General features: G+C 56.4%; 1 protein-coding gene across 1 annotated transcript; it reads left to right on the top strand.

The window, feature by feature from the left end:
• Positions 1-11,373: 11,373 nt before the first annotated feature.
• LOC311184336 (pregnancy-associated glycoprotein-like) lies at positions 11,374-18,764 on the top strand (the record flags this gene model as incomplete). The annotated part of the gene is made up of 9 exons (XM_084254262.1): positions 11,374-11,426; positions 12,828-12,987; positions 14,136-14,253; positions 14,345-14,463; positions 15,533-15,729; positions 16,591-16,707; positions 17,167-17,311; positions 17,400-17,507; positions 18,600-18,764. The coding sequence occupies 9 exons, from the start codon at positions 11,374-11,376 to the stop codon at positions 18,762-18,764; spliced, it is 1,182 nt and encodes a 393-aa protein (XP_084110388.1).
• Positions 18,765-19,919: the final 1,155 nt, after the last annotated feature.

Genomic DNA, 19,919 nt, shown 5'->3' with positions numbered 1-19,919 from the left:
CTGAGAGTGGCAGCATCTTGGGTGCCCCAGTAGGAAATGAGAGTCCTGGAAAAGAGGATGGCAGCCAGCGAAGGAGGCCTGAGTTGAGTCAGCCAGCAGATCACTGAGAGACTGCGGAGGGAAGGACAGTGAGCCTGGGAAGTGTCCAGAGCTCCAGGTGGACATTCTAGGGTGAGTAGACCAGGACGCCGTGTAGCTGACAAAAGACTGGTGCGGAAACCTGAAGTATGGTCAGTACCTGCCAGTAAGTCACCACATAGCCCCGGGCTACCGCTTCCCTGGTCATAAAATAGGAAAATAAGCACCCACTGATGGGAGGTAAAGAGGAGCCAGGCACACAGCAGAGACATGTATCCAACAGAGACACGGACACCCAGAGATGCTCCGGTGTCCTCTGCGCCCAGGAGGAACTAGTCCAAGCTGCAGACACGCTCACACACACCACCGCCCTCTGAACCCGGCGGGGCCAGGGGTAAAGATTGGTTAGTGATGCTGGACGGCTCGAGGCCGACTCCAGGTTAAAGGATAAGAACAGACACAGCTAAAAGCCCCGTCCTCCCCGCGCCCCTGGACAGGACACCGCGGGAATCCAAGGCAGAGTCCCCGCGGCCCTGCTGTGCCCCCCGGCGGGTCGGACCCCACCGCAGCCTTGTTTCCCCGTCCGGACAGCGGACAAACTGGCTCCAGGGTCACGAGACGCGCCCAGCGAGACGCTCGCACTTGGGGTGCGGGGTGGAGGTGAGGGGGCGCGGGGCCGGAGCGCCCTCCCCGGCAGGCCCGGCCGCGCCCCCTCCATCCCCTCCCTCCGGCGCGCGGGGCAGGGGCGCCGGCGTCCGCGCGAGTCACGCGCCCCTCGCGCCCAATCACCGGCCTCCGCCGGGGGGGGGCGGCAGGCGGGGGCGCGCCGGCAGGCACGGGGCGCCACCCCACCCCGTCCTCGCCCCCCGGGCCCCGCTCACCTGCCGGGGCCGCCGCCGCCGCGGGTTAAACCACAGCCGGCGCCGCACTTCCGGGTGCGCAGCCCGCCCGCCGGAAGTGACGCCGCCAACGTCCGGGCGCCGGAGCCGGGCGCGCGCCGGGCCCCTACCGCGCCGTCGCCGGGCGGCCCTGAGTCGCCGACACGCCGGCCCCCCGGAGCGCGCCCACGCGGCCCCCCGGGGCCGCACCCCCGGGGAACCCACGAGACCCCACCGGCGCCGGCGACCCCCCCGGCCCCGCCCCCGAGGGCTCGGCTCCGCCCAGGGGAGGCCCCGCCCACGGGGCGGAGTTCAGGCCCCCGGGGCGCGTGCGCGGCCGTCCCGGCGCCTCGGCCGTGACGCGCGACCCCAGGGCTCCGCGGCCTGGCGTGGGGGGGCCGCGCCCGCGCCCCAGAAGCGGGACCCGGCGCCCACGGGACGCCCTCGATGCCCCGAGCTCGGGCTGCGGCCCCAAGGCCGACCGGACGCCCACTTGCGTGACTCCGCGTGGGCCGCGCGGCTGGAGTGGCCCCGACCCGAGCGTCCCCGGCTGGACGGCGGGCGCCTCGGAGCAGCCTGAGCGCTTCCCCCGGCCTGGCCTGGTTCCCGGGGCCCTGGGGCCCGCTGGGCCGCCCCGCCTGGGCGGTGCTCCGTGCATCGCAGAGCCGCCTTCCGCAGGCCTGGGCGCTGGCCCCGAGTCCGAGTGCCAGGACTGCGCCCCCTCCTCTGGGCAGCGTGTCCTGAGCAGCCGGGGCTGCCGGTGAACCCCACTCCCTGTTCTGCCCCTCGGCAGCGTCCATAATTGTAGTTTTTGTAAAAACGAAGCCCAAAAAGGAGCGCTTCTTAGACCAAGGAAGCGCGTGTCCCCCAACATTCAGAGCCATAGCAGCAGCTGCGTTGAACCACTGCGCCTCTCAGTCCAGGGGGAAACCGGCCCGCAGCCCTCGGCTGCAAAAGGCGCCCGCGAGGGCACGCGACCGTGAATTCCCAGGCCCCATGGTGGTGACCCCAGGAAGAACGGTGCTCCAAACCTCGTCCTTGAGTGTGACTCTGCTTTGTTTTCTGTGTTAGCACCCTTTTTTTTTCCAGCAGAATCTCCTAAGTCTAATTTCACAGTCTAGAGAGAACAGATCTGGTTGACTAAGACAGTCTCAAATGCCCCTACCCTGCAGAACGTTCTCTCTCTCACACCTCCCAGGCTGCCAGGTAGCTGTGGATGAAGGACCCTTGGGTAAATCCCCCTTCTCCAATCAGCAGTCATCCCTTACAGTGCCCAAGCAGTCCGTGAGGAAGGCAGTCTCAGCGGCTGACCCTTCCGAGACCCAGTGGCTCCTTTGAGGGTTGTCCTGATGGGTCTGCAAATATTTCACTTGGACTTGCATTAAGGAGCGCTTCCAGAAGGGAGGGTTGAAACTTTCTGAGGGCCAGGGAGGGCCAAGGCAGTGACCTAACATTGTCATCTGTCTTGTTAGGTCATGTGGCGGCAAGATGAAAATGGATTACTCAGGGCCTCCCTGGTGGCACAAGAGGTTAAACACCGCACTAGGAAGCAATTCACAGCCTCTGCAGCAAGAGTTCAATCCCTGGGCCAGCCGGGGAGAAACCCACACGGCGGGGCAGACCTCTCCTGTCTCACCCGCTGCTCCCCTCAGCAGTGTATTTCGGTCAGTGGGCCTGTTCTGTTCCCCACTCTGTCTCTGGTGGATCCTCTCATCCCCTGCATCTCTGGTCTGTCCCCCAGCTCTTGTATGCATAAATAAATAAAAAAATCTTTAGAAAAAAAATGGATTACTCAGAGTCCGTGTCCAGAACAATGAGAAGCTTAGAGGGACTCCACCACGAAAGTGCAGCCCAGCTCCAAGGGCAGTCTTGTTTTTATTTAGAATCAGACAGAAAATAAAAAGATCAAAGAAGCAAGCAGGCAAGTGGGGAATGCACAAGTGTTTGGGGGATGGGTACCACCTTGCCCCAGCCAAGGTTGAGAAATAAGGAGAAAGTCAAGGAAAGTCTCAGTGTTTATGCTGCTCTAGCCATAACACCTATTGCTGTTTCTGCACATGCTGTTTTCAGCATGTAGAGATCCTCACACCAGGACTTTTGCCCTGAGATATTCCCTATCTCAGACTCCCTGTTTCTGCAAATTGAGATGCACAGAACAGTCAAAGCAAAGAATAATCAAGGCAAAGACATGGAATAGTTGAGGCACACAATAAGACAAGCTCCCACAGTCATGCCTCCTTTTGTCCTATATAATTTTGACTCCAGTTTATAATAAGCAATCCTCTTGTTGGTGTTGGGAGGTGGAATGTGGGTGTGATGGCTGGAGCTGGTGCAGCCCTCTGGACACACAAGGTCACCATGGGAATGGAGGCCACACCTCATGACACAACGAAACAGAGGGAACCTGACCCCTGACACCATGGGGCTCGTGACACCGCTGGATGCCCCACTCTGGATGCCCCCCTCTGGACGCCCCCCTCTGGACTTTTACCACAGAGGGAAATAAACCACCTTGTGGAAGCTTCCATTGTTTTGGGTTTTCTGTCACTCATACCTTTTAGGTCTTAGGTCTTTCCATGCTGGAAAGTGCCTCTGTAACCCCCAAGACAAGTTAAGTGGCCCCTTTATAATGTCTTTAACCACACTTTTTCCTTTCTCATCATTTACCACATCTTTCTGTAACTGACCATTCACTCCCCTAGGATAGAAAATTCTGTAAGGATACATCATTTCACACAGAGACTAGAAACTCCTAAAACCATGCCAACAATAACTTGTGGGTGTGACAGACACCATTGTTCCACTAGGGTGTTGAGGGAGGAAATGACAAACAGCTGTGTAGTCTGCATCAACTGGGTCACTGCCAAGTCATCTTGCGGGGTGGGAGGGGGAGCGGGCCCTTCTAAGGAGCCAAAGATAGAGAATTAGGACAACGGAGGGAGGAAGAGAAAGTGACGGAAATTTCGAGCCATCTGAGGCAGGTGGCATTTTGGGAAGGGTGCTCTTTCTACCTTGTCTCCCACTTTCCCCTCCTGGTTCTTTTCCACTTTCCTGGCACCTGCCGCACCCCTATGGCCCCGTGTTCTACCTTTTGCACCTCTGTCTCCAAATACCACGCCTCCATGCGCATTCAGAATGGCACTGACGAGAGCGAGGGGCGCTGATTCTCTTCTCTCTTTCATTCATTCCTCATGTGTTCACTGAATACCTGCCCAGAGACCTGGGAACACAGATGAACAGACGCAGTCTCCAGCCTCAGGGGAGTCACTTTCTCAGTTGGGCTATCCCAGGAGATCTCAGTCCTTCCGATGATCTTGATCAGGAACAGAAAATATCAAAGTAGAATTACTCGTGGTGTTTCCTCTACACCCTTCTGCAAAGTGTCTGTGCAGCCCCTCAGCCCTGTTGTGCCGGTTGACTGGACACAGAAGTGATGTAAACAGATGTAAGGATGGCTAGACAGCAGGTAGGTCAGAGTTTGGTGGTCACAAAGAAATTTGAGAAGCTGCGGTATTGAGAAAGACTTGGGGACCAGGCTAGAAAAGCAGTTTTTGAAGGACGTCGTCTACATGATACATATCACTCTCTATTCACTCAGTCTTCATTCCTGAATTCACTTCAGTGAAAGCGTCTAGAGCTGCAAGTCAGATCTGTCTGGCTGTTCTCTCACTCCAGCTTCTCCCTCCTGGTTCCCACCCAGTGTGGTGGCACAGATGGCACCCTCCAAAAAGGTGTCCTGCCTCTGGGTCAGAGACTGGTGGCTGCCTACAGAATTATTCTTAAAAGTAGGGCCTATTTTGTTATACAGCAATGTGCCCAGTAGCTAAAACACTGCATTTCCCAGCCTCCACTGTTTAGTTATGACAGGGTTGGGGGGAGGCACTTTGTGATATTGAGAGGGATTTCTTGGAAGGCTGCTTTAAAGAAGTTGACACATCAAGGAGGTGAGGTGTTTTGTTTTTGTTTTTGTTTTTTTGCCTTCCCCACCTATTTGTGAACTATTGGATTTCAGATGTGAGGGCTGGAACTCCTGCGGTCATACTGGCCCATGAGGTAATCTTAAACACAGAAACCATGCTGGCTCTGGATGGCCTACCTCCAAATTATTTTAATGGGAGGAACAGAGTTTTATCTTGCTTCAGTTATGGTTATTTTAGGATTTTTGTAATGTGTATCAGATTTAAATCTGATACTACTCTGTGGTTAATATGTATAACTTTGTTAGGTACAAATTTGTCTCATTTGAGATCTGTCTGTATTTTCCAAATTGCTTTTCTTTATTGTTTTGTTAAATTTATGCATAAGCCCCACATGTACCTGCTCGAGGTATAAATGCAGAATTGTGTTGATCAACATGCTTTTGGAAAGTGTAGTTTGGAGATAGTTTTTTGGTGTGGTTTCCCTACTTAGTAACAGGCCAGTGGATGTCCTCTCATATAATCTCATCTGAATCTGCATCTGCGGGCCAAAAGAGGCTGAGAGGAGGGGTGGGAAGAAACTTAAGAAGAGTAAAGCATATGTCGGAAGGGGGGTCATAATTACAGCAGGATCACACTTCCTTCTGCCCTGTAGGCCCCCTCCCCAGATTTGCCAAGACCATGAGATCGACTTTGGCCAATGGAAGGTGAGCAGAGGTGAGACATATCCCTTCCAGGTAGAAATCTTTAGAAATCAGAGTCCAGTCCATCACACATCACCTTCCCTCACGTCAAGAATGTCCCTCTGAGCTCCCCTCTGAGCGATGGTAATGAACAGGGCTCCCTGCCATTACAGAGGACTTTCCCGTGTGTTGGCCTGCTTCGACAGTCAGCACAGGTGGATCTGCTTATGCGGACTGACAGGCAAGTTGGGGGAGACCCTGCCCTCGGGAACACTGGCCTAGCTGGGGGTTTGGGGAAGCGAGCCACAGCTGAGCCACGTGGCAGGGAAAACGTCAAGGAGCTCTAGGAACATTTGGGCGGGGGCTGTCTTAGGTCAGGTTCCCCAGAAGCAACCCATGCCAGGAAGCTTCACGTCTAAGTGATTTATCCAATGTCGCTCCCAGAGAAGGGGGGAAGCGGGAGAGGGAAGGGAGGAAGATGGGATTGCATGCGGGTCCTGTGAAGGGACCTGGACTTAAGTCATCCTCAGAAGCACCCCAACCCAAGGTCAGGGAGTGTGCACACACACACTCACACGCATGCACACATGCACACACTCCTCAGCCTGCACACTCAAATTTTTTTGTGAGCAAGATGCAGCCAGTGGTATGATTGTTGATAAAGGACCCAGCCAAGACAGGCCAGGCTCCAACTCTGGTTTGCACCTCCAGGATCTTGAAGCCGTGCTGTCACCTGCAGCGCCCCACCCTTCAGTGTTCACAGGCATGGAGGTCAAACAGACACCCCCAGGGCCTCGCCTGGTGGCGCAGCGGTTGAGCGCTGGGCTGTGAAGCGCCTGCAGCCTCTGAAGCGCTGGTTCAATCCCCGGCCGCCAGGTGAGGGTCCCACATGGTGCGCAGACCTCTCCTGCCGCCCGCTGCTCCCCTCAGCAGTGTATTTCGGTCTATCTGCCTGTTCTGCTCCCCACTCTGGCTCTGGTGAATTCTCTCATCCTCCGGGCGTGTCTGACTGTACCCAGTGCTTGTATAAATAAATAAATAAATAAATACTAAAAAACAAAAACAAAAACAAACACTCCCAACCCCCAGGGCCATCTGGACATCAGACACAAGGAGAAGCTCTGCTCCAGGGCAGCAGGAGGTCAGACAGCCCCTGAGCTCCGGCGCAGGCCTGGAGGCGCATCAACAGCATTCATTCCAAAGCTGGCCCTCCAGAGCGAAACCACAGCCAGGGAGAGACTCGGGGCTTAAACTTGGGGCTTTCTGACTCCACAGTGTCAGTCTCTGTTTTAAACTAAATTACTCGGTCCAGGGTGACCTTCTGCTCTCTGGGCCTCAATCCCCCATCTGCAAAGTCAGAGACCGGACCAGATGGCCCCTCAAGACATTACATTACACTATGAAGCAGCTCCCTCTCAACCCCTCAATCCCAGACAGGCTCCCACCAAAGGCAGTGTGTGAATTTGGGTCCAAAATGCATAATTGACTTCGTATAATGCTCAGATAGCACTGCCATGACTCAAAGCACCCCACACCTGTTAACTCCTTAGGCTCTGTTATTATGCTCCATTCGCAATTGGGGTGCAAAGCAGAGAGAGGAAGTACCTTGTACAAGATCTCTCCGTGAGCTGGTGCCCAAGCGGGCACTTGAGCCAGGCCATAGGGCCCTGCACACGGAGCCAGCCACAGCCACACGAGGAAGCCACCAGCACCCCTCCACCAAAGGGTGCTTCCTCCTCTGCACCCAGTCTCCGCCTGTGGGCACTCTTGTTTGATTTCACGTGCCAACGCTGGCTGGGGTGGGCATTCTAGAAAGCAGCAAAGCCACTGACCACCACTTTTCCTCCCAGCCTGGAGTGGGGCCTGGTCCTTTTCCCCCACAGCTGGGCACGCAGAACAGAAGCAAGCATTTCTCACTATCACATGCAGAGGGCTCGGCAGATAGTTCGAATAACTGCATTAAGTTGATAACAGAAGTGATATCACCTGGAAGGTAAATCCACCTGCCTGCATGTCTTAACCTTTGCCCTTGTTCTACCTGGAAATGCACCCTAGAATAAATCGAGGCCTTGGGAAGGTCGCGTGCAGATTTTTCAGATATCTGAGGTGGAGCCTGCTGCCCTGCCAAGATCTTGATTCTCCAGCGTAAATATCCAGTGAAAAGTCCATTTCCAGGGAAATGCGGGATTGGAAGCCAAGGCCTCAGGCCACGGCCGGCTGCCCCTCGCCCCCCGTTTCCCACTTCCCTGTCTCTGGGGCTGTGATCTTCCTCCCTCTTAACGTCTCCCCTCTTCCTGTCCCCCTCATGTTTTACCCCCGCTTTGCTTTTTCCTCCTCCTCTCTCCAACTTCTAACCCTGTTCTAAGTCCCCCCTACACACAGGAGAAACGCCACGCTTTTGTCCTTGACCTGCAAGGCCCACCGGTGACCTCCCTGGCCCGCCTTCTCCACGTTTGCCTAGCATCATGACGCCGTTCGCCCAGGTTTCCAGTCCTCCCCTGGACGTGGCCTCGGGGGCCTGCCAGCCTCCCTTGCCCGTCCGTGTGGCCATGGGGCTTGTGGGGACGGATGAGACGGGAACGTGTGACACATGTCACGCCTGCCAAACACTTGTCTGCCGCCCAAGTCTCCGCCTGCCTCATTCCCCAGGGAAGATGTCCCAAGTGACCCTCACGACCCGGGGAGGGCGCGGGGAACCTGTCTTTAGATTGTGTGTGGCTTGTTGCTGCCCGCACTGCCCAAGCTGCCGAATGTCCCTCAGTCAGGGGGTCTTGCCCTCCCCCCTTGCCTGGCCACTCACCAGCCCTGAGTCCACGCCACGCCCTCTTCCCCGGCCCACTGGGCAAGTCCACTCAGCCGTTGAGACCTGGCAGGGAGACTCCACCAGGACGGTCTCCTGGCTTTCTACCTAAGGCGGCCTGGGGCATCTGCGGGGTCACAACCTTGGGGGTGCCACGCGGCATCTGAAGCCAGGACCGGGAGGGCGAAGCAAGCCAGAGGACAGTGGGGCGATGGCGGTTTTCATGGCCAAGGGCTTGGGCACTACGAATCAGTTTTCTAACCCAGATCCTGAAAGTTCATGCAGAGGTTTGAACCGAATTTAGCCTTGTGCACCCTCCAGGTGGTCTCAACATCTAGAATTTTTATTTTTTTTTTACATTTTAAAAGGGCAGGTTTATTGGGAAAAGGAGAAAAAGAGAGGCCCCTGCAGAGTCACAGGCGGGCGGGAGAGGCTGCCCTTTACAACATCGGGGATTTTATCTTAAGAATATGTCCTTGGGCAGCTTCTGGGAGCGGGGAGAGTAGGCAGCGTGCCCGCTCCTGGAGGTGGCAGGGCGCTGAGCTTACCTTCCCCGAGGCCCGGCCTCCCCAGACGCCTGGAGGAGCCTCCCTTTCTGGGTTGGGTTATTCTGACTCCTTGGTCTGCAAGACCTGCGAGCCAGGGGGACGCCGGCCCTGCAGGGTAGCAGCCGGGCTCCCGGGGGTTGCTGGGCAGTGGCTCATGGGGGGGACTTCAGGCCTCCTTCCTGCCGGCCTGCCTCTGGTGTCCCGGAACAGTCTGCACACTGTCCCCTCTGCACAGGAGCCTTGACCACTGTCATGGGGAGTTCACTGAAAGCATGAATATCTTCCCTGTAGACAACCATTTTCCTTCTTGGTCCCCCTTCCCTCCCCACTCGCTCCTCTGCCCCTCCCCACCCAGCCCAGCCCTGGGCCATGGATGTGCAGCCCTCGGTTGGCTCCTCCACTTCCTCGTCCGTATGTCTTCCAGGAGTTACCAGTCATATCCAGACTTCAGCTGCCTCCTCTGTAAAGTGGGGACCCTCTCGATCTCATAGGGCTCCCATGAAAAGCACGTGGGAAAATGCATTCAATGTCTCAGGGGAGGACGCCCTTGAATGAGGAGCCTCAGTGCCCGGGAGACTGGAGTGTTCGGGGAAAGCCTCCCATTTGAGGTGACAGCTGAACTTGGGGAAGCAGCCACCCGTGCAACAAGCTGGGAGAAGAACCTTCCAGAACGAGGGAAGTAGCAATGGTAAAGACCCAAGATGGCCAAGCTCAGTCAATGGCTACTCCCCAGGCAGGGGAGCATCGAGGCCACAGCTGTCCCCCAGGGCACATCGAGACCACAGCCACCCACCATGACCTCATCACACACCTCACTAGTGAGTCCCCAGCAGTGAGCCTCACTCGGCTGCCAGGAGGGCAGCTTCTGCGGCCATTCGCCCACTGGGATGGAAGATCTGAGGCTGTGGGGCTATTGCCAGCAGCAACGGGTCTTGGAGCACAGTGGAGCCACCAGCAATCACTTCGACCCCCTCAATCTGCCTGTCCTCCTGGGTGGAGCCTCTAGCACACTAGCCCGGGCGTCTATTTTCCCTGAGGTGATCCTGGGGCCCCGGGGAAGAGCCAGTCCCTCAGCATAATCTGGTTCCTCCATCACTTCTCTAAAGGTGCCCACAGGGTATCGGCACCAGTGCCTGCCCACGCCCACGTAGTCCAGTGATGGGAGCTCACACTCCATGAGGGCCAGGGATGCCCAGCCTTACCCTGGGGGTCTGCTCTTTTTCTCCAGCCAAATCCATCTATTAATTCAGTAACCTTGAAGAAGTGGGCAAGTTTGTAGATCAAATAGTCTCTCAAGATGAAACCAAGAAGATACAGAAGAGTTGAATAAACCCCATTACTAGCATGGAAATTGAAAGAGTAATTAAAAATCTTTGCCAAACAAAAGCCCAGGGCCAGACAGCTTTACAGACTAGTTCTACGAAAACTTTGAAGAACTTATGCCCATCCTGCTCAAATTATTGCTCAACACCCAAGAAGAGAGAAGGCTTCCTGGTGCATTTACAAAGCTGGCATCACCTTAACACTGAAACCAGATGAAGAGGCCTCGCATCCATATAGCTAAATCCCTACAGAGTGTGAAAGAGTCATCCCTCCATCCCCTCCCCCACTTCAAAGTGCCAAGGTCTTTCTGCAATATCAAAGACGCATCACCCTTGAACCCAGACTTGGCTGGCCCTCCCGCTTCAGCCACATATTCCCTGAACAATACATAAGACGTTGCATTGAAGCCTCCAGAGGCTGACTGGAAATTGCTCTAAACGCAACCCAGTCCACGCAGGAAAAGGGTTCATGTTATATGAGTAAGAGGGGGCTAAGGGGAGCCACCAGGTTGCCAATCTGGGCACAAGCCAGGCTTGATCTGCCCCCGGGCCCCGGTAGCTGGGCTGCCCCCACCCCATGCCTAGATCTTGGAAGCAGAGTGGAATATAGGTGTCCCTGGCCTGCATTGTCCCACTGGATCCCACCCCAAAGCCACTCATGAGCTGCCCCCCAAGTCTTCACGCTCCCATTTAACCTCTTTTCCTCCTAACAGTCTCCTTTCCAAGGAAGGCCAGCAAGGCGTGCTGGGTGGTGGGGTGGGGAGCGGCTCTCTGGGAAGAATGCGGGGTGATCCTAAACACCAAGCGTGACACCTGGCACTTACTGTTATCACATTATTAGCGGGCCTTGCCCTCCACGGTGGTCCTCTTTATTACACCATGTGGTTCTGATTTTTTTAACCAAGTTCCAAGGAAGAGATCGCAGTAGAAATCTCTGTTTTTGAAGGATTTCCTAAGTGTCCTCCTCAAGAACACTGAGTGGGGGCGGGGAGAGGGTTAAAGATCATATCAAGTAGATTTGTCTTTCTTATCAGGATCCTTAGCAGCCCTGGGGGGACAGCTAGGGCAGGTGCAGGTGTACATAAGGACCACCGTGCTGCAGGCGCAGAGCCAGCCCCGCCCTGAGCACTTGAGTCAGGAAGGAAGCATGAAGTGGCTTGGGGTCCTCTGGCTGGCGGCCCTCTCAGAATGCTTAGTCAAGTAAGTTTGGGGACATGGGAGAGACGGGAAGTGGGGGGGGGGCAGCAGCCTTCTTTCTGGGTTCTTTCTTGCTTCCTTATTCTCCCTAGCATCCGGGGACAGAGAGGGGAGTGCAATCTTTCCCCATCTTAATGTTCTGGGCCGCGTGTACTGCTGAGTATCTTGCCACTTGCACTGTGGGGCGTCTGAAATCGGCCCCCAGTGCACAGAGGGTATTGGGGAGAAATGAGAGACTCCGCATTGGTGGGTACGGTTTTAAAACCGAGGAAGCTGACTGTGAGACTTGTCTTAGCTGCAAGGCAGTCAGTTTTTCCATACCTGGCCAGCAAATCTTCCAAGTGTCTGTGAAGGCCTTCATCACGGGCACTGTCCAGATGGTCTTGTGAGCTCCTTTGATCTCAAAGATGTGTCCTTAGGCAGCTTCTGGGAGCGGGGAAGGAAGTAGACCCACATTCCCAAGGGGATGGGAGGAGCCTCTCTGCCCTGGTCCAGCTGTGCAGTCACCCCTCTGATTGTCTTCCTCCCCAGGGGCCCAGGGGTGCTGGGGCAGGCCTGCAGAGTTGCACAAGTCCTGGGGCGCCCCTCACATCAGCAGTGATGTGCAAACGGCGCTCTTTGGACTTGCTCAGTGCACATCCTGTGCAGCTGTCCGCTGGGTCCCAGCTCCTCCTGCTCTGTCCACTCCAGGAGTGGGTGTCCCTCCGTCTTCCTCTTTGTAGACCTCCCGTCTATTTCTCTCTATCTTTGGGTGTCTTTGTGTGCAGAACTCTCTGGGATTTTTGTTTGTTTCTGTTTTGATTCTTTCTTGTTCCTCTGCCCTTCCCATTTCCCTAACGTATTGTCTGTCTCGGCCCCCTTGAGTGTCCCCATGTCCTAGTTTCCTCGGTCACCCCTCCTGTCTCGATAAACCCTGGAAAGAGAGCAAAAGGGCCACATCTAGACCCAGCTTTGCCTCAAACAAGCAGTGGGCCAGCGACTAAGTCACAAGCTCCCTGAACTTCCACTCCCCCCTCCCTCCCTCCCAGGACTTCTTTGAGAAAGATACAGCGAGGTTGCCATAGCAGCTGTGGTGCAGACGATCGTCACCATCAAGACCTCCCGACATGGGAGTGTGACAGCCTCACCCCACTTAATACCCAAACATCCCAGAGAAGGGGGTCATCATTCCACCTTTTCACAGATGGGGAAACTGAGGATCTGAGTGGTGATGTGGCTCACTCAAGATTACACCATCGACCCTGTAGCCCGACCTAGGTCCACGACTGGCCCCCTCATGTCCTGTCCTAAGACGACGCTCAGGAACACAGCGGACGATCACAGCTTGGGCGCTGCTGCAGCTGGCAGCCCTGGCAGCTGGTTTCTGTCTCTAATTTCTTTCGCTTTCCCAATGTTGCCTTGAAGGATCCCCCTGAGGCAGGTCAAGTCCATGAGAGAAGAACTCAGGGAAAAATACTTGCTGGACGGCTACCCAGAGAAGCAGCCCGACATGCCAGCCTACAAGTATCTTCACAGATATCTGAACGAGGACAAGACTTTCATGCCCCTGAGGAATTACCATGACGTGAGTGTGGTGGAGGGGACGGCACCCCCGAGCACACCCCAGAGTTCTGGATGAACATGGGTGGTCTGGAGGCGGGAGCGAGAATATTGGGGCAGGGGCTCCCATAGGCAGAAACACCATAGGGCAGGGACCCCAAGCCTGCCGTGCTCGAGGGGAGGTATGAGGTATGCTTGCTCTCAGGTCTTGGGGTGCAGTGCCCAGGCCCAGGTGGCAATGAACACCTGTCTCTGTGCCAGCGAGTTATCACCAGGCACCAGTGAACCATGTGTCTGGTTTGAGGGGGTTTGCACTGAGCTAGGTGAGTCACTGGATTTTAGGTGAAGGCTGAGCCACATCTGATCAAATGACAAAGTCAAATGAAAATCGGGCCTCCCCGGTGGCGCAGCGGTTGAGCGCTGGGTTGCGAAGCTGCCCGCAGCCTCTGCAGCGCTGGTTCAATCCCGGCTGCTCCCCGGCCACCAGAGGAGGGTCCCACATGGCGCGCAGACCTCTCCTGCCGCCCGCTGCTCCCCTTAGCAGTGTACTTCGGTCCTTCTGCCTGCGCTGCTCCCCGCTCTGGCTCTGGTGAATTCTCTCACCCTCCCGCGCTTCTGACTGTACCCAGTGCATGTATAAATAAATAAAAATAAATTTAAAAAAAAAAGTCAAATGAAAATCAAGGTCAGTACCCCAGGTAGAGGGGTGTAACCCCTGCAGCCCCAAGAATGACTCCAGTTAAAAGTTATTGAGCCCCTATGGTACAGGATCCTGTAAAAAACTAACATTATGGGAACTGTTATTGATAGCAAAAGGTCCTGTCTCTTCTTCAAGAAAGCATCGCTCAGCCTGAGACAGGCAAAGAGTAAATAGTGTTCAGTAAAAGGTACTGATGTGACACTGTGTTGCTATGACATGTTTTGAGTTTAAAGGAAGTGGCCTGGGGTCACCTAGGAGGGCTTCCTGGAGAAAGAAGCACTCTAGCTGGGCTCTAAGAGTAGAAAGGCTTCAGGGGAGACTGAGGCACTGGCCTGAGCAGGGCCGGCAAGGTGGGGCAGATGCAAAGTGATTTCAGGAGACCTGGGGACACTCTGATGGAAGCAAGCACCCCAGGAATTAGGGGAGACCTGGGTAGCCGGGCCTGCCCCATTCACCTCAACTCCACCCTGCAGATGGCCTACGTCGGCAACATTCATGTTGGAACACCCCCTCAGAACTTCAAGGTCATCTTCGACACGGGCTCAACCCACCTGTGGGTGCCCTCCATCTACTGCTCCAGCGCAGCCTGCAGTGAGTACCCCGTCCCTCCTTCTGCATCCCATACCCCCCTTGGTCCTTGACAGGCCCTAAGGATGCTCACCCCCTCCCATGTCTCCTGCAGCTAATCACCAAGTCTTCGACCCTCAGCAGTCATCTACCTACGTGACATCTTACGAGACTTTTAGCATCTTCTACGCCTCCGGGGAGGTGTCCGGATTTCTGGCCTCTGACAATGTTCAGGTAGCGAGGAGACGGGAAGACCAAGAGGTTGCTGCGGCCAGCATGCTGGGTGTGGTCGCCGCTTACTGGCCAGCCAGGAGCAGCCCATCCTTTGCAGCAGCTGGCTGCCTGCTGAGGGGTCTGGGGGCGGATGTGGCTCTACTCCCTTCCCCGTGGTTACAACTCAGGGCTGCTTTGGGCGTGAGCAGGCAGAGCAGGCAGAGGTGAGGAAAAGAGGTGGGTACCTTTGTGTTCTCAGCGCCCCTGCCAGGCACCTTAGCCAGAGTAATGCCCACGCGCTGCCACAGCCCCATGCAGCAGCCACAGAGAGTGAGTGCTTTGCCCAAGGGCACATCCTGGTGAGCAGTGGAGAGGAGTCAGAAGTCATACATGTGGGGGTCGTGGCGGGGAGAGGTGTGCTGGAGGCTCTTGGGGCAGCCAGGGCTCCAGGTCCCCAAGTAGGGAAAGCCAGACCCCAATAAATGGGTGCTTACCTTTGGGGGCCTGAAGGATCTGATGAAAACTAGATTCTTAAAGAATCTAATAAAGACTATGGACTGTGTCCCCCAAGGCACCTGAGCACGCGCGCGCGCACACACACACACACACACACACTCGCACCCATTTCCAAAAGCACATTTCCCAGGCGGAACTTTCACACCAGCCCTGATGGTTATGCAATGTCACGGGCCTCTGTGTTCCTGGGTGGACGCAGACTCCACCAGGAACCGCAAGGAATTTGCTCTCTTTCTGTCATCAGACTAGCAGAAGATAAAAAAAGGCTATCCTGCTCTTCGCTCATTTTGTCCTCAAGGGGGAACGACTTAGTCCCCTTCTGAGCCTCAGTTTCCCCACCTGTTAAAAAAAAGGAACCAGGGATATTTGACAATTCAGAAGATGTTGGCAAGGCGAGCAAGAGTTGGAGCAGACTGCACAAACACCACCCACATTCCTGATGAGCTTGTTACACCCATCGGGGCTCAACTGGGGCACTGCCAGGCCTCAGCTTTTCATGGTAATGCCCACCTCCACTCAGCCCAGCCCTGCCACATCCCAAAGCCTTACACGGGAATACCCTTCTCTTCCTCAGATCGGGAACCTTATTGTCATGAACCAGACACTGGGCCTGACCCTGAAGGAGGGCGAGGCTATGAAAAATGGGCCCTTCGATGGTATCCTGGGCCTGGCCTACCCTGGCCTCTCCCGCCTTAAGATCACCCCCTTCTTTGACAACCTGCGGCAGCAAGGCCTCCTTTCTCAGGAAGTCTTCGCCTTCTACTTAAGCAGGTAAGTCTGCATTGAACAAGCCCTTTCTCCAACACAATCTGATCCAGAAGTTTCCTGAGAGATAGTCTAGTACAGGGGTCAGTCAACAAACTGTGGTCTGAGGTCCAAATCTGGCCCACCACTCACTTTTGTAAATAAAGTTTTATTGGCTCACAAACATGTTCATGCATGTATGTTTGTCTGTGGCCGCTTTTGCTCTGTAACGGCAGCCTTGAACAGTTGCCAGAAAGATCCTGCAGTCTGTAGTGCTAAAATATCAACAAGCTGGCCCTTTGCAGGAAAGTTTGCTGACCCCTTGCGGTTCAATTCCCTCATTCGACAGATGGGGAAATGGAGGCTCAGAGAGGAGGTTTGCACACAATTTCTCTGTTGGTACTGGAAGTGGCAGCACTGGAATTCACCCCTGAGGTGCACCTCCCCAAGAGCAGGGGTCACAAGGGTTCTGGGAGGGGAGAGGGGAGACCACAGACCAGAAGATTGAGGGTTGGGAAGACTGTGTCTTCCCACCAAAGGCAGAGGTGGACCCATGATTCCATGTGTGGTTGAGCTATGGGCTCCAGGAAACCTGGGTTCAAATCCCAGCTCTAGAGCATGATTGGAAGCTGCTTAGTTGATCTCTCTGAGCCTCCAGAACCCTGAGCCCAATCAAAAGAGATGACTCATTCAACAAATATTTGCCAAGCAGGTAGGGAGGGCAGGCAAGGAATACGTATAGACGTGAAGGCTGTATGAGGTGTGGCCCACGGTGGACACAGCCCCAGACAGTACCTGGCATTTCACCGCGCTTGTAGAGTCACCTGTTACTTCCCCCCCACCCCCCCTCCCCCGGTAACAAGCTCTTCCTCTTCCTCCTCCCCTCAGCAAAAGCAAGGAGGGCAGCGTGGTGATGTTCGGAGGGGTGGACCCCACCTACTACATTGGCGAACTCAAGTGGGTGCCCGTGTCCAGACCCCTTTACTGGCAAATAACCGTGGACAGGTGAGTCCCTCCTTCCAAGGGCTGTCACGAAAAATGCTCCATGCACATGTGTGTGCACAGCGTGGACACACATAACTGCACATAGACACACTCATGCACACACAGAGACACACAGGTGCACACACAGACACACATAGACATGCTTGTGCACACACAGGCACACAGATGCACACACACATAGACACAGACACTCATGCACATGGACACACACAGACACACTCGTGCACATATAGACACACACATAGACACACAGACGCGCTCATGCACACACACACAGACACGCTGCCCAAGGATTCATAAACACCCCCCAGGTACATGCAAGAACGGTGAGGGTGGGCTTGACCAGAGCGAAGGAAACGGGGGGCAGGAGCGAACTGAGGGCTGTTCTGGGGATACCAGGGATTGCCGGTGGCCAGGAAGGTAGCAGAGTGACCCAGGTGACTGCTTGTCCCCTGTCAGCATCTCCATGGACGGGATTGTCATTGCTTGTTACGGAAGCTGCCAGGCCATCCTGGACACCGGGACCTCGCTGCTGGCTGGCCCGGCAACGGAGGTCCTCAACATCCAGAAGAGACTCCGTGGCAGGCACTACTACAATGAAGAGGTGCAGGGTCATGCCTGGGGTCACTGCGGGGCTCCCCTCAAGGAAGGATACGCTAGGCCAACCTTGTCCACCTCCCTTCCCCTGACAGTTGGTGGTCCCCTGCGAGGCCAGGAATACCCTGCCTGACATCGTCTTCACCATCAATGGCTTCGACTTCCCTTTGCCAGCCAGCGCCTACATCCAGCTGATCCGCGTGGTGAGGGGTCAACCCCTGGTCTGGGTCTCAAATGTGGGACTTGCAGGAAAGGGGGGGCTGCCACCCAGAGGCCAAGTCATGCCAATGCAGGCACTGCTGCGCCTCCACCCTCACCCCCAAGTTGAGGCGGGTGCCTCCCACAAAACAAACCTCCAGGTAGCAAAGGGCAGCCAGGACACCATCATCCTCAGATAAACAGGGAGCACCCGCCGGTGCAGCGGGGTGCTAGGCATAAGCAGAGGGGACACAGGGCCTCTGTCCTCAAGGAGCTTCAGTTGAACCAGGACGCAGGGGTGGGGGAGCCTGGAAGTCAGCTGTGGCAGGCCCCAGCCAGGCGGCAGGAGCAGGGACAGGCGGGGACAGTCCCGGCGTGTTGTCCCACCATAATTACCAGCAAGGCGCGCTCCTCTCTCGAAGCGCCCTGGACCTAAGGTCACCCTGGACCTAAGCCACGACTTCCCCTTGGTAGCCCCAAGTCCGGCTCTGCGAAGGGGGGTATGAGCCCCTCCCCTGGTGGGGTGGTCACATGCTGCAGTGAATAAAAGATGCAGAGAGCTGGCAGCACCTGGCAGTGGCTGAGGCTGAGTAGATGCCAGCTCCGCAGCGTCTGCAGAGGGTCTGCAGAGGGTCTGCAGAGGAGACCCAGGGGGCTCGTGAGCCTGTAGAAAGAGGGGGCTGAAGCGGATCTAAACCCCAGCCTCACAGCGGCCCTCGGGGGCCTGCTCAGGGGAGGCGGGTCTGCCGGGGCTCCATGCCCAGGGCACCCCAAGGTGCCAGGGTACCAAGAGGCGCCGGGAGCAGACCCTGCGGGCTGCAGACCCCGGGGAGCAGGGGAGGGCGCGAGCCTGGGCAGGACGGCTGCCGGGGTCCCTCTCGGAGAGGAGGGGCTGGGAGGGCCGGGGAGAAGGACAGGGGTTGTCTGTAGGGGGAGCAGCCCGAGCTGGGAGGGGATCCCGGCGACCCTGGGCCCCGGTGCGCTCCCCTCTTCTGCAGCGGCGCTCGGCCCCCCAGAGGGCAGGAGCGGGGCGCGGGCCGCGGCGGGCTGGGGGTGCCGGGGCGGGCGGCGCGCGGGGCTGACCGGCTTCTCCCCAGGGCGGGCCGCGGGCCCGGGACGGCTGCTACAGCAACTTCAGGCCGCTGCGCGACTCCCCGCGGCCGCCCTTCTGGGTGCTGGGGGCCGTCTTCCTGCGCAAGTTCTTCTCCGTCTTCGACCGCGAGAACGACCGGATCGGCCTGGCCCCGGCGGCGTGGGTGTGAGCGCGGCAGCAGCGCAGGCGGGACCCCCCGGCAAGTCGGGCACCCCACTAGGGGCCCGCCCCCCAACCCCACCCCGAGCTCGGCGCGCGCAAAGCAGAGGGTTGCGGGGCGACGCCGGACCCCGGGCTCACTCTCGGGGACCTCGGGGCGCCAGGCGCTGGAGGAAGGGGCGGCGGGGGCGGGGGGAGGGGGGAGCCCCTCCTCAGCCAGCAGCAATTTCAGGGGAGCAGGACGAGCCGGGCGCTGGAGTCCGCTGACAGCGCGCTCAGATCACCCCCGGCTCTGCGCCCCTGGGCTGTTTTAGGACGGTAGAGCTCATGTCAAATGTTTTACTAAAATAAATAAATATTTTTCCAATAGTCCCTTCCTGCTGGGGAGCGGGGGGAGTAGGAATGGGGCTTGAATCCTAACGGGTATGGAGTTTCGGGGGGCGGGGGGTATGGAAACATCCTAAAACGGAATCGGGGTGATGGCAGCATAATTCCGTGGATGTGTAAAAAAACCACTAAACTGTACACCTTAAATGGTAGAACTGATGACATGTGGAGCTCCTCTCAATAAGGGTGTGTGTGTGTGTGTGCATGTGTGTGTGCATGTGCGTGTGTATGTGCATGTGTGTGCATTGCATGTGTATGTGTGCGCATTGTGTGTGTGCATGTGTGCATGTGCGTGTGTGCATTGTGTGTGGTGTGCATGTGCGTGTGTGTGCATATGCGTGTGCATTGTGTGTGTGCGTTGCTTGTGTGTGTGCATGTGTGTGAACTGCAGGGCCCACCCCTAAGGCTACTGTGCGGGTTAAATGGACTAACCTACAGGAAGCCTTTAGGGCAGTGACTGTCCCTGGGTGGCGCGAGCAGAGAAGGCCCAGAAGGATGTAACGTTGTTAGTTCTACCCAGGAAGCAGCAATAAGGGCAACTTTTCTCCTTATATTTTTCCTAGTTTTTTGTTGTTGTTGTTGTTGTATTTGGGCTTGTTTTGTTTTGTTTTGTTTTGCTTTTTGCTGACAGCTTTTAAGAGGGGAGAAGGCCTTGTGTCATTCTGTAAAAGGCAGAGGGTTCCAGCAGGAAGGGGGTCCCCCCTGGCGGGGTTACCTGCTGGAGAAACGGTTTCCCGCAGAAAGGCGTTTGCGGAGCAGCTGGTGACGGGCCACCACC

Source organism: Talpa europaea (assembly GCF_964194135.1).
Source record: "Talpa europaea genome assembly, chromosome: 1".
Classification (NCBI taxonomy): Eukaryota; Metazoa; Chordata; class Mammalia; order Eulipotyphla; family Talpidae; genus Talpa; species Talpa europaea.
The sequence above is the reverse complement of the archived record's forward strand: the minus strand, read 5'-3'. Positions and strand labels throughout refer to the sequence as shown.